Genomic DNA, 15860 nt, shown 5'->3' on the forward strand with positions numbered 1-15860 from the left:
GATAGTACATCCACCCAGTGAGGAGAATCAACTGCCCAAAAGTAGTAGAATTACTAGTAGTATTACCCTTATGGGGGCAGAATTTCTGTTCAAAGGTCGACATGCACAAAGCCTGATATTGTGGGTTTAACTTGTACTGTATGTGGCAGAAAAGTCCAAAAAGTATCACAAAGCACCTGCTACCTGGGAATCCAACTACCTCCAACTCAATAACTCCAAATCTGAAACAATACTGTTCAACCTGCCAAATACCGCTCAAAATATTCAATCTGGCCTTGGTTCCTTGGCTGGTAATTTCACGTCGTCCACAGCCAGAAACTTGGGAGTCATCTTGGATTCAGATTTCACCTTCATAACCCATTTCAAACAAAGTCATCCAATTGTGTTTGTTTCATTTGCATACCAATCATTACTTACTAAAAACAACCTAGAATGACTGATTGATTCCCTTATTTTCTCCAGGTTACATTATCGCAAGTAACTACTCTTCAGTGTTGATCAATAATCGCTCTCTGGCCTCCAGCTGGTTCAGAATGCAGCAGCTAGGCTTCTCATTAATTCCAATAGGTAGCATTACATCACCCCAATTTTAGCATCACTCCATTGGCTGCCAGTCCATTTGAGAACTGATTTTAAGACTATACCGATTGCTTTTAAAGCACATATGGGACTGGCCTTGAGCTTTTAACCACACTGTAGAGTAAATTTGACTCTATTCAGAATGGTACCAAATAGACTAAGTTTTAGAGTAACATTTACACTTGGAAGAGAGTAAAATAACGAATTGAAAAAAATAAATATCGCTCATGTCAGCTGGAATCTTCGTAACTCCTAGAGACAAAAAAATGTGTTTGGTCTCCTTTTGGATACAAGCAAATGGTAGGAGTGGCATAGCTCAGGTCTCCCAAGCAAAAGGTCGTGAGTTGGTTCCTCAACCTTTGAGTGACTTTTTTTTTCTTCAGTTTTTCATTTTACTCTCTTCAAAGTGTAAATATTACTCTAAAACTGAGTGTATTTGGTCCCACTCGAAATAGAGTCAAATTTACTCTACAGAATTTATTGTGCACCTATGAGCCCCAGAGGTGGCAAATCCAGGTCCAGAGAGGAAAAACCCTACCACAGTTTGGCTTTAGCCATTGAAGCTAGCTAGCTAGCTAGCTCCCTAGCAGGAAAACAAGCACAATGGGAGCTAGCTAGGGAGCTAGCTAGCTAGCACCTGGGGCTATAGCCAAACTATGGCAGGGTTTTTACTTTCTGCACCTGGATTTGCCACCTCTGATGAGCCCACAATCTCAAATCCTCAGCATTTTCTGCCAGAGCGCTTGTTACTTTTAAATGATTACGTTGTTCGCAATTTTTCTGGAATATGTATTCTAGTTGGTCTGTCAAAGCACTTAGCAAAAACATGTTTTTTAAAGGCGCTATGCAAATAAAACTTATTAACCAATATCCTTTTTTCAGGACCAATACAGATACCAATTATTAGTAGTCAAGGAGGATAACTGATAATTGCCAAAATATCGGCCCCGATAATCGGGTCTATCACTTGCAGTAATAATCGTAGTACTATTAAAGTTATTGGATAGCATAATATCTGATATAAAGAATGATTAGAGGATATTAAAACTGTAACATTTAATGTTGATACCCCCCCCCCCCAAATCAACTATAGTTACACTGGAATATTATACACAAACAAAATGTAATCATCCAAACGGGATCCCACCCTTTTCTTGAGATTATTTTTCCAGGATTTTTCATCTGCTACACAAGTTATCCCAACATACACTAATAAATTCTCCCCTCAAGCTTTGGAGAAATGTTATGTTCTGCAATTATTAGGGATGGACCGATTATTGGCTGGGCCGATTAGCAGCACCGATAATCAGCATTTTGACGAATATCGGCATCTGCCATTTTGAAGAATCAAACGGTCGATAATAGATCCATTTTAAAAATTGTTCAAAAAATAATAATCAGGGAACTAACTATTTAAATTAGATTCTTCTGACCCTGGGAACTCTCTGCATTTTCTGTCTTTGTTTAAAATTAAATCTAAGATAAGTAACATTTTAATATTTCAGATAATTTGAAATTTTAAAAAAACAACAACCTGTATTTACTGTAGCAAACAATAAGGAGCCATTTGCTTAAGCTTTTATTTAATTTTTGAAGACATGCTACTGCCCCTGAAAGATTCCTGAACTTTTTGTTAGATTTGTAAAACAAAAATATCTATTGACTAGGATTTTTTTTTTTAAACTCCAACCTTAAACGTTGTTCAATAAACATATGCTTTTTAAAAAAAAATACAATAAAATAAGAGCTGAAGTTTGCGTTTTAAAAATTTGTGATACCAATAGTTTCCCTTTTAGTGAAAATGAATATCGGCTCCAAATATCTGTTATCGGCGTCCTTGACTACTAATAATCTGTATCAGTATCTGCCCTGAAAAAAAATGATTGGTCTATCTCTAACACATTATATTGTATTATAATACATTATATCTTGTACATTTTAACCAGATTGTTTCCGTTTTACCAAATAGTGTAAAAAGTTGGCAAAAAATAAAAAGAAGCTGTTCAAAAGGTCACAAGACTAATATAAAATCTCACTTGGATGTTAACACCTAAACGACTTTCATTGGTAAGTAAATCAAGTTGATAGAATGCAGCTGATTAAAATAAATGAAATCACAAATACAAATACACTAAATTACTCCCTGTGAAGAAGACAGCAGTTTTAATATTGTGTTTCAGTGACAGTACAAAAAGAAACTATTTTCTCATTGAAAAAACATCCGTTTATGTCTTGATTAGTTTTATCGTAGATTATCGTGGATTTATACCTGACCAATATATCGATAATCGCAGTATTGTCATATCATAAGATAATTGTTAGCGTGAGCCTTGTATTGCATATTGTATCGTGAGGTACCCAGAGGTTCCCACCCCTATTCTATAGACCAGTAGTCCTCAACCCTGGTCCTCGGGGACCGGTATCCAGCCTGTTTTCCATGTCTCCCGCAGCCAACACAGGCGATTCATATCATCAGCTAATTGGCAAGCTCTGGAGAAGCCTGATAACGATTCCCACCTGTGTTGGCTGTAGGAGACAGAAAACAGGCTGGATACCGGTCCCTGAGAACCAGGGTTGAGGACCACTACATAATGTTAATACTTGGGCGGGCCACCCAAGTAAACTGGCCACCACCCAAGAAGTTTTCAAGAAAATTTAAAATTATATATATATTTTTTTAAATGTGTCGCGACCAGATATACCACATGTAACATTAGTTCGCCGTCACTCACTTGTGGATCATGAGGTTAGAGGAGACACAAGTAACAGGACTGAGAACACCCCCTACCATCTCTCGCCCACCCTCAGTCTACCCAGCCAAGTAGATTTCAAATCTGTGGGAAACACTGTATAAGATGCAAGTAATAAACCTTTGTTGTGTTAGCATATCTCACGCATATCTTCAGCCTGCCAAGATTACGTAATATCAGTTTTTGGTCAAGTAGTTTGTAAAATAAATTACCCGCAAAAAATGCGACTTGTACTCCAGTGCGATTTATGTATGTTTTTTTTTCTACTTAATTATACATTTTTGGCCTAGTGCGATTTATTCTCCGGAGCAACTTATAGTCTGGAAAATACGGTATACAGTATTTTAATAGCGCTGCATTCCTAATGTTTTTGTCATTCACATACTTTGTATTTTCTGTCTCTGCTGTCGAACAATAGCGCAAGTACAAAATACTGAGTGAAATGTGGCCCAGTAAGACTACTTACCTACCTGTAGTTTTACCCTACCTATCTAAAAAGCCGTCGCCATGGTCGCTGCGGCTTTACTGAAACCAGAGATGTATTTCATCTCAGAGTGCACAGCCCAAGGAGACGGTATGCCCACTACAGCTCTCTGTCACTCAACAGAGGAGAGAGAGGGAGAAAAACCTCACACTCGATATACTGTGCTACAGCAACACACTTTAAAATGAAAGTTACCAGTTTTGATGCTTCTTAAGAGAAAATAAATCCTTACTTGGGCCTGAAGTCAGTAAATCTACCAACAAATTTATATGAAACTGTGCAGCAAAACTGTTCTAAGGGAATATGGGTTTTGATTGGTTGAGAGCATCACATAAATGGCCATCTGTTATGAACTGTAAACTGTATTAAATAATAGAGAATTTCTGAAACAGCGCAGACGGAAATGCTGTCTAGTTGAAGGCATAAATGCTTAACTCATTCAACCCCAAAAACGTATGAATACGCTTTTTATATTCCTTTTTTTAATGCTAGAACATACAAAAGGCTTTGATACAGCTTCTGACATGAAGAGGTCGCTTATAGCAATGGTAGTTATTACAAAAAACGGCCAGCGGGTGGCAGCAGAGTATAAGAGATCAGCCAGGGCCATGTCGCAAAAAGCTCTTTTTGTCAGCGTTTTCAACAGGAATGTGAATGATGAAACTTAGCTATATTCTAATGCTAATTCCTGCAAAACAGAAACAGATAGAAATATACTTTTTTTTCCCAATGAAAGAAAATACCCTAATCTTTGTTGTTGTTTTTGTTTTTGTAGCAATAGAACAGAATATTCTGTGGACCTTGCAAAATCAGTCAAAAATTAGTAAAACAACTGGGAGCAAAGGGATTGCTTCAGTGAAAATGGCTGGGAGTTAAGAAAGAGCACCAGTTGTTTTACAGTCACTAGTTTGAGCGGCAAAACCATTGGGCGAGTCCCAAGGTTGTGGACAGGCCGAATCCAGGATACTAGAGTGTCGCCAACTAAAATCGGATTGGTCTACCTACCTACCCACGAAACACTAAAACAAGACAACAATGTGTTGAGACATTATCAGCATGGTCAAAGATGCTAGCTCGATCTAACTAGATTGAATGCCAAGTCAAGCACAATAAATTGTAACCCGCCTATCTCCCAAAGTCAGCTTGGATAGACTGTAAAAAAAAAAAATAATAATTCTTGTCCTCATTGGCCAGGCGGGGTACAACATCTGGACTGGTCACCAGTCAATAATAGCGTCAATTCTGAACTATTATACACAAGGAAATACTATGTGCTAATGCTTGTGATATGTTCATCCGATTTGCCATAACATAAGCACAAGATAGTTGTGCGCAAGAACAACTCAAGAAGAAGACACCCTTGATTGTAACTGTTGACAGCAAATCCAGCACTGGCATCTTGTTTGGCTGTCAGTTAGTCTTGATGTACAAGTATTTTTTAGTCCGTATTACTTCAACTATACATTTAATTTATCAATTCAATTACACTAACTCTACAAGCTTGACTCAGTACAAACACTGACTGAAGCTAAAAAACGATTCAGCTTTTAATGGCAAAACGAACACATTTAAGAGCATGAGCACATCTGGCTGTGACGTTGACAATTTGAAACAAGCCAGTCAGGATGTGGTTGCAGAAACTCACTCACATAGATGCACACAGGATACAATTCATGCAGTATATCCTGTCCACATAGACCAAAGAGCATTTGTCAACTGAATCATGTCAGCAAGACTCTCACAAAGCGTTACCTACATTTGTGTCATGATCTTGTGCAGAAAGACACCGTCCACAAGCTCGACGAACATGTTGACACGCTCCTCTGAGCCCGCGTTGTCACATGACCCCAGTGGACCCAATGTCCGCACCTTGAGGCAAACAATAAGAAGACAAAAATTATTAGACACAATTAACTTGTCAATTCCTACTTATGGTTTTAGAGGGTTTGAAGTTCTAGACATGTTCCGGACAGAGCCTAAAAGATCACGTAGCTACAGTTGCACCAGAGGAATTAAAGTAGCACTAAGGAACTTTTCAACCTTAATCAAATATTTTCATAACTCTTCTAATGAAACATGGACTTCAAACTAGTTGAATGGTCCCTTGGCCATGGCCTGAGGGGGTCTTTATAAATTTTACTGGCACTAAGCAACTTTGAGGAGGATGGTAGGAACACTGCCACACACAAAACTACAAATGTGCTGAATACTTTATGGCATACATCACTTCCCCCTTCCCTCATTCGTTACAAAGACAAGTCAATTTGAATGTCGTGAGCTAAAAAATTACACAATGCGTTTGTGAGAAACATGGTCTTCCTTCAGGCGTAACATTACCAACCTTGTCTACATGGCCATAATTAACGTAAACTAAAAGTTCCTTAGTGTTGCTTTAAACTGTTACAAGTCAAACTGTGAATTACTTTGAAACCAAGAGCAAATCACCTATGAAAAAAAACTATGCGAGACATTCATGTTGATGTTTCATTATGACATTGGGATTTCAGTGTGCAATTTACAGTATGCATTGTGTTTTCTGACCCTATTTTTATTTGTCTGAGAAAATAATGGGTTGGCCAGAAAAGGTCAACAGGATGTGGGCCAAGGGCAAACAGGAAGTACCACAGGGTTATTAACCTGAAGCCTGGTTTGATTTGAGGGCCTCAAGTAGACAGCAGCCACAAATAAAAATCACAATCAGTTTATTTTCATTTGCTCAGTGACTAAAACGTGTTTGCTTTCCACTCAAAACTTGACATTTAAAATTGTGTTAAATCATGAAACTGGTGTTTTAGTGGAAAGTTAGAACAAAATAAGGTTTGTTTTGAGGTCAACTAAACCTGGCAGTTTATTGCCATGTTTAAATCCTGTTCGAATCAGGGACACATTGATACTGAGGTGTCTCATTTTAATGTTTGTTTACTGTGGGAAAACTCTCTCGGCGATGAGTTCCCAGCCTTTGGTTGTGCACTTTATTCGCTATTAATATTGACGTTTAAACAATTGCATTTTCATACGTTTTAAAATATTCATGTATTTTTCTATTTGCTATTAGATCCTATGACACGATGGATGAAGTGTCTCTGTATGCATGTACACTATCAGTATTCTGGCAGGGGGCAAACATGGCTCTCCCACTCACCCACAACACGAGCGGCGACTCCAGGAAGGCTGCCAGCAGCTCGGAAAGAGTCCCATCCATGATGCCGAATTCGGCCCGGCTCCCTTGTTGATCAGTCAGTCGATGCTGGCTGCAGGCTTGCGGCAGGTCTCCACGCAGGGCAGAACAAAGCCGCCGCGAGGCATCGACCTCCCCCGGATGAGCTTTCACTTCACTCACTTTTGTTTCGCGCTGTCTCACTTCGCTCGACGCACGGTTTCATGTTCCAAAACGCGCCAAAATCGTTAAAAGCCGTGCATTGTAGTTCCAAACGGCGCCGCAAACATGTCGAGTGGTTAAAGTGGTCAATTAAACAGTTTATTCCACGTCTCGGACAAAACTCTTGATGTAATCCAAACTTCGCCAGGACAGTCGCTCGCGTTGTCAAGGATACGCGATTCGGCCGTAAAGCAGCAAAAAAAATCCGCGAAAAACAAGAAGGCAAGGCAGATATTTAAAAAGTAATGAATACAATTAAGCGCACACGACTTGTAGCAATTTAGTGTTGTTGCTGGCGTTTTCTTTCACACACAAGTTACTTCCACCCACTTCGCTTTTTAAATTACAATATGCGCATCAAACTGATTTGAGAGCGGGGAGCACAAAGTGCAATGTGATTGACGACAGTTTCATCCAATCAGTTTCTAGAAATTCAAAAGACCCCGCCTTTTACGGCGAATTAACCAATTATTATTCCGTAATTCGGTAACGCTTTCACTGGGAGTGACGTCAGAACCAACAATAACCAGGAGGCGTTTATGAGAACATATACTCGCTCGCTGTAATTAGTCGTATTCGCATGTGTATATGTCAAATTGTATATATAGTTTTTACACCAACGTTATCAAATGTTGAAATAAAACAACGTTTGACAGGTTGTTCCAAACAAATTTAACGGACATAACACGCGAGGCGATCTGACAGATTTGTAGATTAAAACGTGTCAAAGGATCAAATAAAACAATTTAATTTGCTATATTTTTTATTGGTACAGTCAGAGCACAACAGTGACTCTTGTTACTTGATCTTAAACAACTCCAAGAAAAGAACCTGGCCAAACGTGCACAGTGCTTGAATATGTCATCTGTGGGAGATGGTGGCCCTTTTGATTTTTGATTTATTCATTTTTTACTATATGAGATTTTGAGGAGGAACGTTGTGTGAACAATCCTCGTTCTTGCAGTTCCTTGGACAGCAGCGTTATCAAGTGAAAATTTGGTGTTACTACAAGTCCCTTCAGTTTGGAGGGCGAGGAGCGTGCAATAGATTACAACCACACATATCAACCATATACGGAGTAAAATTTCAAGAAACATTGCAATAATAAATAAAGCAAAGAGGGTTATTAGACAGTAAATCACTCCACACTCTATAATGTTTCCTAGTCTCCTTATTTGCAGTACTGTGATGAAGTTTGGGGCAATAATTACAAAACCATACTACATTCAATAAATATTAGAAAAGAGCATTACGGATTATTCACAAAGCTGGTTATCAGGATCACAATACATTATTTCAAAAGTCACAATTACTTAAATTTCCTGACATTGTACAGTACCAAACAGCACAAATAATGTCTCATTTTCTTTATTTGATTATTGTCACTTATTTATGTATTGACAAATATTCAAATTAAACATTTCAACCAATCAATCAATCAATAAAACCTCGAGGAGCCAGTACAGGTGTTGATTGCAGTGTTTCAAGGAGAAAAACACACTACAGTGTGTGTGCATGACTGTGTGTGAAATATAGCAGCATTTGATGGTCTTGCTGTGATTCATGGAGCAATGAATTCTGCAGTCTACCAGGAACTCCTGCAGGTGACGTACGACCAGTTCTTGCCCTCATGCCAGAGGTCAGCAACAGGTCAACGACCCCAAACGCACCAGCAAGTCCAAATGAAGGTCTGGAGTGGCTAGATCAAAGCAAAAACTTGAATTCAAGTAAGATGTTTTGTATTGACCTTAACAGTTCTTGCCCAACCCTCCAAAGGTAAAAGAGGGTGACTTATTACCAGTGTTGGGGAATCCTGGTCTATAAAGTAAAAACCCTGCCATAGATTGGCTTTAGCCACATGTGCTTCTACTCAACTGGCAGCTAAACAAGCTTGTCTCCACCTGTTAAGTATAAGCACCTGTGGTGAACGCCAAACTTATCATGCATATCCTTGTGATTGTCTAGTCCATAGGTGTCAAACTCCGGTCCTCGAGGGCCAGAGTCCTGCAGGTTTTGGATGTTTCCTTTCCCTAACACAGCTGATATATGATCAGCTCATCAGCAAGCTCTGCATAAGCCTGATAACAATCCTGCTGATTGGGATCAGCTTGTGTTGGAAGAGGGAAACCTCCAAAACCTGCAGGACTGCGGCCCTCAAGGACCGCAGTTTGACACCTATGGTCTAGTCTGTGATTGATTGTCACAAGTTTCTTACCGTTTAAGCCGTTCGTCCACACAATGGCGCGGTTTCGGTGCTTGAAACCGGGCTCCAGAGTGGAGAGATTTCAAAACGCGTCCGTCTGGACACCATATGCAGGATACTCAAGCGACTTCTGGCAAGATGGCGGAGGGAGCAGGCGTGCTGTAAATAGCTCCAGTAGCGTTCCCTAAAACAATGACATACATTGGAAATAACACTCCGTAAAACTCACAGGACTTTACTCTATGTGATTCAACCACTACTTTAGAAATTCAAAACCTGTCGAAAGAAGCAGCTGAATGCCATTTTTGTAGACGATCACCGATACAACGATGAACAAAGACAAACGAAGAGTGCTTTCGGTGCACGACCACTGCGCCGCGGAAAGTATGGAAACTACCAAAGGACAGAAGAATGTCTTGTCGTCGCCCTCCAAAACGGCAGTGCCACTGAGGAAGCAGAAAGATGAGGCCGCCATCTTGCAGAAACTTGATATGCTGACATGGATGATAGAAAACCTTGGTAAGGACTTGAGACAAAACACAGAAACTATTGCAAACATGCAACGTGAAGTTGTGTCCTGCACAGTTGATACAAACGGACATTGCGGTTCATTGATTAACTTTAATAGTAATTATTGATCATTTAAAGTTTGTGCTTATCAATGTATATGGTTATAACAATACAAGAGACAACAGATCATTGCTGGGAAAGATTTGTATACAATTAGAAGACATTCATTTGTCACATCCAAATGATAACATTATAATTGGGGGTGACCTAAATTTAACACATGATGACTTCCTAGATGGATTTCCCACTATATACTCAATCAGTAATCTTAATCTAATTTTTACGAATTTCTGTGAACAGCAAGACTAGTTGACATTTGGCACCACTTAAATCCAGAAACACTTAAATATTCATGCTTCAGCCCCAATTAAAAATTCAAATCACTGGTTGGTTGCCAATCAGATCTTGTGCTATGATGTCAATGCTGATATTTCTAATGCACGGACCGGTTAACTGATCATTGTGTTATGCACCTGTATATTAAACCAAAAACACAGTCGCACAAATAAGTACTGAAATTTAACTGTGAACATATTAGATCGCTGATTTTGGAGATTGTTAATCATAACAACTCCAGTTAAAAAATGGGAGTTCCTTAAATATAAAATGTGTCAGTTCATTATCTCATTAAGCAAAAAAATCAAAAATGCTGTGCAGGAGAAAGAGCTATCCATAATTAAACAACTGAACATGCATTGCAATAAACTAGACCCAACAAAAGATGATAGGAAAAAAATCTTTGACCTTCAACCTCAACTTGATAACATTTTTACACAAAGGGCACAAGGAGCATTTATTAGATCGAGAGCTGAATGGATAGAGGAAGGGGAAACAAATTTAGCCTATTTTTGTGGCCTTGAAAAGAAAAGACAGGGAACGAACAATGTAAAGTCTCTAATTATTGATGATATTGACGCTACAGATGAAAAGCAACGTTTTCCAAATTTTACAGCAAATTCTACACTTCAAAGTTTTCCAGGGAATATTGTGACCTATTTCTGAAAGATATAGCTGCACATGTTCCTATTATAAATGATGATTATGAGAAAATTTGTGAAGTTTTTTACAATGGCAGAACTTGATCAAGCCGTTGGTCGCCTATCACTCAACCGTTTGCCTGGTTTTGATGGGCTCACAAGGGCCTTTCTTTTGGCAAGAAATACGAGAATTATTGCACCTAGTTTTTTCAGAAATATTTACTACTTGTATTTTTCCTTCCTGGCGCATGGGGTTATTATTTCTATTCCAAAGCCTGATAAAGATCCAAGAAACATTGAAAACAGAAGACTTATCACCCTAAGACACTCAGACTACAAATTATTAACTTACATTTTTGCTACTCGTCTTTGTTCATGGTTATCCAATATTATCGACCAAACTCAATCTGGATTCCTAAAAGGCAGATCAATTCATAATAACATACGACTGGTAATGGACATTATTGAAAATAGTGATCTCATTGAGGATGATGGATTCCTTCTATTCTTAGACTTTTACAAAGCCTTTGATTCAGTGGAGCATGTATTCATTTTATCTGTGCTTAAATCATTTGGCTTTGGAATTAAGTTTTGGATAATAATCGAAGGTCTATATCAGAACATTCGTAGCTGTGTCTCCTTGCTACACGGTACAACTCCAAACTTCAAGATAAATGTAGGTCACAGAGATGCTAACCATTTATGTCAAAAATTGCCAGGATAATAAAAAAACAAAATGTATTAGGGACTGAAATAATAATCAGCTAATTAGTTGATGACACAACCCTCTTCCAGAAAGATAGTCATCAGGTTCCAATGGCCATAGAGAAAATTAAAAAATTCTCTCTAGCATTGGGACTAGCATTGAACCTGAAAAAGTGTGAACGTTTAGCTATACAGTACATGATACACAATTAAAAGATATTTGTAACATTCCAATAAAATCAGTTGTAAAATATCTTGGCCTTTATCTAACAAAGGACAAGAAGCAGAGTCAAACTCGAAATTTAGAGAACAGGATAAAAAAAATGCAAGTCCCAACTTAATTTAAGGCTGTTTGGAGGAATAAACCACATTACATGAAAAAAAGTCATATGAAATAGGTGAGGGTGGCCTGAAGGCAATACATTTTGATTGCCTCAATGGTACTTTAAAAACTAGAAAAATTTCCACGGAAATTTTGAATGGGACTGCTGACTGTTGCAAGGTGGAAAGCCGCATGTAGTACTTGTAGCAATAGTAATAGGACTTGTAGTAGTAGTAGCAGTAGTCGTACTTCTAGTAGTAGTAGTAATTTTAGTAGTGGTCAAATGGATAAGATGGCCGCCGCCCCGAGTGTGCGAGGGGACAAGAATCCTGGCTATACCTAATCAATTGGCCAAGATGGCCACCGCCCCGGATGGGCGAGGGTTGGGAGGGTGGGTGGTAAGGGGTGGGGGGCTGGGGATGGGTGTGGGTTGGTGGAATCCTGGGCGTACCTAATCAATTGGCCAAGAAGGCCGCCGTACAACTAGTACTAGTATTAGTAAAAAGATAATAAATAATAATAAATACATTTAGAAAATAAAGGGGGTGAGTTGAGCTCAACAGTGAGAGCGAGAGCGATGACAGGCAGCCCTGATTGGCTGAGGCAGTTGCTATGCAGAAGTGAGAGAGTATAGCTCAGTATAGCAGTATAGCTAAAAAAGCACTATTTGAATAGCAGTCCATTACACTACATTTAAACAAAAATAATGTTGTGCTTTTGTTTTTTAAAAATTCATTTAGAAAAAAAATTGGGAATGAACTAAACAGTTGAAACAAGAAATGTGGAAGTTAAGACATAATCAACATAAACTAAAAGTTCCTTAGTGTCGCTTTAACGAACATGCACATTCACGCACACACATGTGACTTGAACTATTTGGACACATCACGCACACACATTCAACTGAGTTGTATGAGAAAGCAAAAGGCTCTCACGACTTAACGGTTCAAAATGGCTTGTTAGAACGGCAAGGGTTTGGGGAACGCGAGCATGTTCTCATATTTTATATCGGATGAAAAATGACCGAATTAGAGCAGGTTGAAAAGTTGTGACTAAAAAAATGAGGAGAAAAAGGCGGCCGGAAAAGTTTGACTTCTCCTCGCTTGAAGTGAAATAAAAGGTACTAAATAACACCTTTGCCAAACAAAAGTGGATTTGTCTGAAAGAAGACCCTTGTGACTACAAAATGTCCGAATTTGATGTGGGCACAATGACGAGTTGAAGTAAGATTTTTTTGAATTTTTTTTTCCCTCTCCTCTCTCTGACGTTGATTGCTCCACTTTGGCAGACGCAATACACACCAATGTTAAAATACTTTTTTTCTCCATTTTGCTCACTCTCTTTGAACCCGCACAGGAGGGAGAGCTTACATTCCTTTCAAAAAAATTCGACACTGAGCTAAAAATGGGAAAAATTGCAACAGAATGAGCTAAAAATCATATCAATCAGTTAACAAAAGCGCGCAAAGCGTGGCTTGGAAAAAGGTGCTTGATTTTTTTTTTTTCCCCTTTACCATTTATTCTTACTTCGTCGCCATGGTAACTCGGAATTCCGAAAAAAGTAATGCCGCAGCGAGTCAGATCGAGCCGCATCTTTTGATACCTCATTTGTGCAGTGAAGCTGCTGCTCCGCAAGCAGTCCCATAACTAGAAAAATTCCCGCGGAAATTTTGAATGGGACTGCTGACTCTTGCAAGGTGGAAACATGCATGTACTGTATGTAGTACTTGTAGACATAGTAGTAGTAGTAGTAGTATAGTAGTAGCACTTAGATACCTAATCAATTGGCCAAAATGGCCGCCGCCCTGGGCGAGCAGAGTGGCGAGCAGAGTGGCGAGAATCCTGGGCGTACCTAATCAATTGGCCAAAATAGCCGCCGCCCTGAGCGAGCAAAGTGGCGAGAATCCTTGGCGTACCTAATCAATTGGCCAAGATGGCCGCCGCCCCGGGTGGGCGGAGGGTAGAGAATCCTTGGCGACGCTAATTAATTGGCCAAAATGGCCGCCGCCCTGGGCGAGCGGAGTGGCGAGAATCCTGGGCGTACCTAATCAATTGGCCAAAATGGCCGCCGCCCTGAGCAAGCGAAGTGGCGAGAATCCTTGGCGTAGCTAATGAATTGGCCAAGATGGCCGTCGCCCTGGGCGAGCGGAGTGGCGAGAATCCTGGGAATACCTAATCAATTGTACAAGATGGCCGCCGACCCGGGTGGTCGAGGGGGAGAGAGTCCTTGGCGTACCTAAAAAAAAAAAAAAGCTGCTTGATCTGATTTGATCACTTTCGTTTTCCCATTCATTCCCAATGGGGACTTAATTTGGGAATAGCGTCGCCATGGTAACTCGGAATTCTTAGAAAAATAATAGCGCAGCGAGTCAGATGGAGCCGCATCGTTTGATACCTCATTTGTCCCGGTGCGATCTACGGTACGGGCTGAATTTTTGCAGAAAAATCGTGGAAGATGAAATAATAATAGTAATACTAGAAAAATTCCCGCGGAAATTTTGAATGGGACTGCTGACTCTTTGGTAATGAGCTGAACAGTTTAAAATTTAAACCACTGGAATCGCTCAAGAAATGTGGAAGTTAACCATAATCAACATCAACTAAAAGTATCTCACTGTCCCTGAAAATGTATTTTAAAAAATGTAAATGAGCTGAACATTTTAAAATTTAAATGACTGGAATCGGTCAAGAAATGTGGAAGTTAACCATAATCTAAAAATATGTCACTGTCACTTTAAGAGCACATACATTTTTGACTTGGAGACGTCACGCGCCCCACATTCCATTGAGATCGCATGAGAGAAGCACCCCTTGTACAAAAGCCTCTCACGACTTAACGGTTGAAGATACAGATTCAAGAAATGGCTCGTTAGAACGGCAAGGGTTTGGGGAACACGAGCATGTTCTCATTTTCTTAATCGGATAAAAAATGACCAAATGAGAGCAGGTTGAAAACTTATGATTTATCAGAAATGGAGAGAGGAAGGCGCCTGAAATTAACATGTACAAGACAGGCGAATTAGTCCGACTTCTCTTGCTTAAGGTGAAAATAAAGGTACTAAATGACACCTTAGTCAAATAAAAGTTAGTTTGTCTGAAAGAAGACACTCGTGACTACAAAATGTGAGAATTTGACGTCTAGTGACAAAAGATCGTTGCCATGGTGACGAGTTGAAGTGACGTCACGCACCCACATTGCATTGAGATAGAATGAGAGAAGCACCCCTTCAACAAAAGCCTCTCGCGACTTAACGGTTGAAGATACAGATTCAAGAAAGGGCTCGTTAGAACGGCAAGGGTTTGGGGAACACGAGCATGTTCTCATTTTTTTAATCGGATGAAAAATGACCAAATGAGAGCAGGTTGAAAACTTATGATTTATTCGAAATGAAGAGGAAGAAGTCGCCCAAATTAACATGGGAGAGATAGGCGAGAGAGTCCAACTTCTACTCGCTTAAAGGGAAAATAAAGGTACTAAATGACACCTTAACCAAATAAAAGTTAGTTTGTCTGAAAGAAGACACTCGTGACTACAAAATGTGAGAATTTGACGTCTAGTGACAAAAGATAGTGGCCATGGTGACGAGTTGAAGTGAAATTTTTTCTAATACATTATTTGGTTCCCGGCACTGGATGGCTAATTAGCCAACAGAGTGTGTGAGAAAGCTAATTCAGCCACTGTCTTTGAACCCGAACAGGGGGGGGGGCTTTCATTCCTTAAAAAAGATTTCGACACTGAGCTAAAGATGGGAAAAATTCCTACAAAATGAGCTAAAATTCGTATCGGTCGGATAACGTATGCGCGCGCAGCGTGTCTTGGAAAAAGGTGCTTGAAGTGTGATTTTTTTCCCATTCATTCCCAATGGGGAGTTAATTTGGGAGTTTTTTGGGA

The 15860-nt window shown here is 39.5% G+C and overlaps 1 protein-coding gene and 1 long non-coding RNA gene across 6 annotated transcripts in view; both read right to left on the reverse strand.

The window, feature by feature from the left end:
• Positions 1-7521, reverse strand: part of ccdc88c (coiled-coil domain containing 88C) — a 76516-nt gene extending 68995 nt beyond the window's left edge. For all 5 annotated transcript variants that reach the window (XR_013294165.1, XR_013294176.1, XR_013294171.1 and 2 more), the window contains exons 1-2: positions 6956-7521; positions 5570-5682 (exon numbers count right to left, since the gene is read on the reverse strand). Coding sequence is in view for 2 of the 5 variants with exons in the window: in XM_077565912.1 (XP_077422038.1) it covers positions 5570-5682; positions 6956-7015 (173 nt within the window). In the remaining 3 variants the exon portion in view is untranslated. The remainder of the gene's footprint in view (positions 1-5569; positions 5683-6955) is intronic.
• Positions 7522-8544: 1023 nt separating this feature from the next.
• On the reverse strand, positions 8545-9908 carry LOC144063658 (uncharacterized). Its single transcript, XR_013296617.1, has 3 exons — positions 9672-9908; positions 9408-9579; positions 8545-8891 (listed from the first exon to the last, which is right to left on the reverse strand). It is a non-coding gene; the product is annotated as an uncharacterized LOC144063658 (long non-coding RNA).
• Positions 9909-15860: the final 5952 nt, after the last annotated feature.

This window comes from Vanacampus margaritifer, chromosome 1 (assembly GCF_051991255.1).
Source record: "Vanacampus margaritifer isolate UIUO_Vmar chromosome 1, RoL_Vmar_1.0, whole genome shotgun sequence".
NCBI lineage: Eukaryota > Metazoa > Chordata > Actinopteri > Syngnathiformes > Syngnathidae > Vanacampus > Vanacampus margaritifer.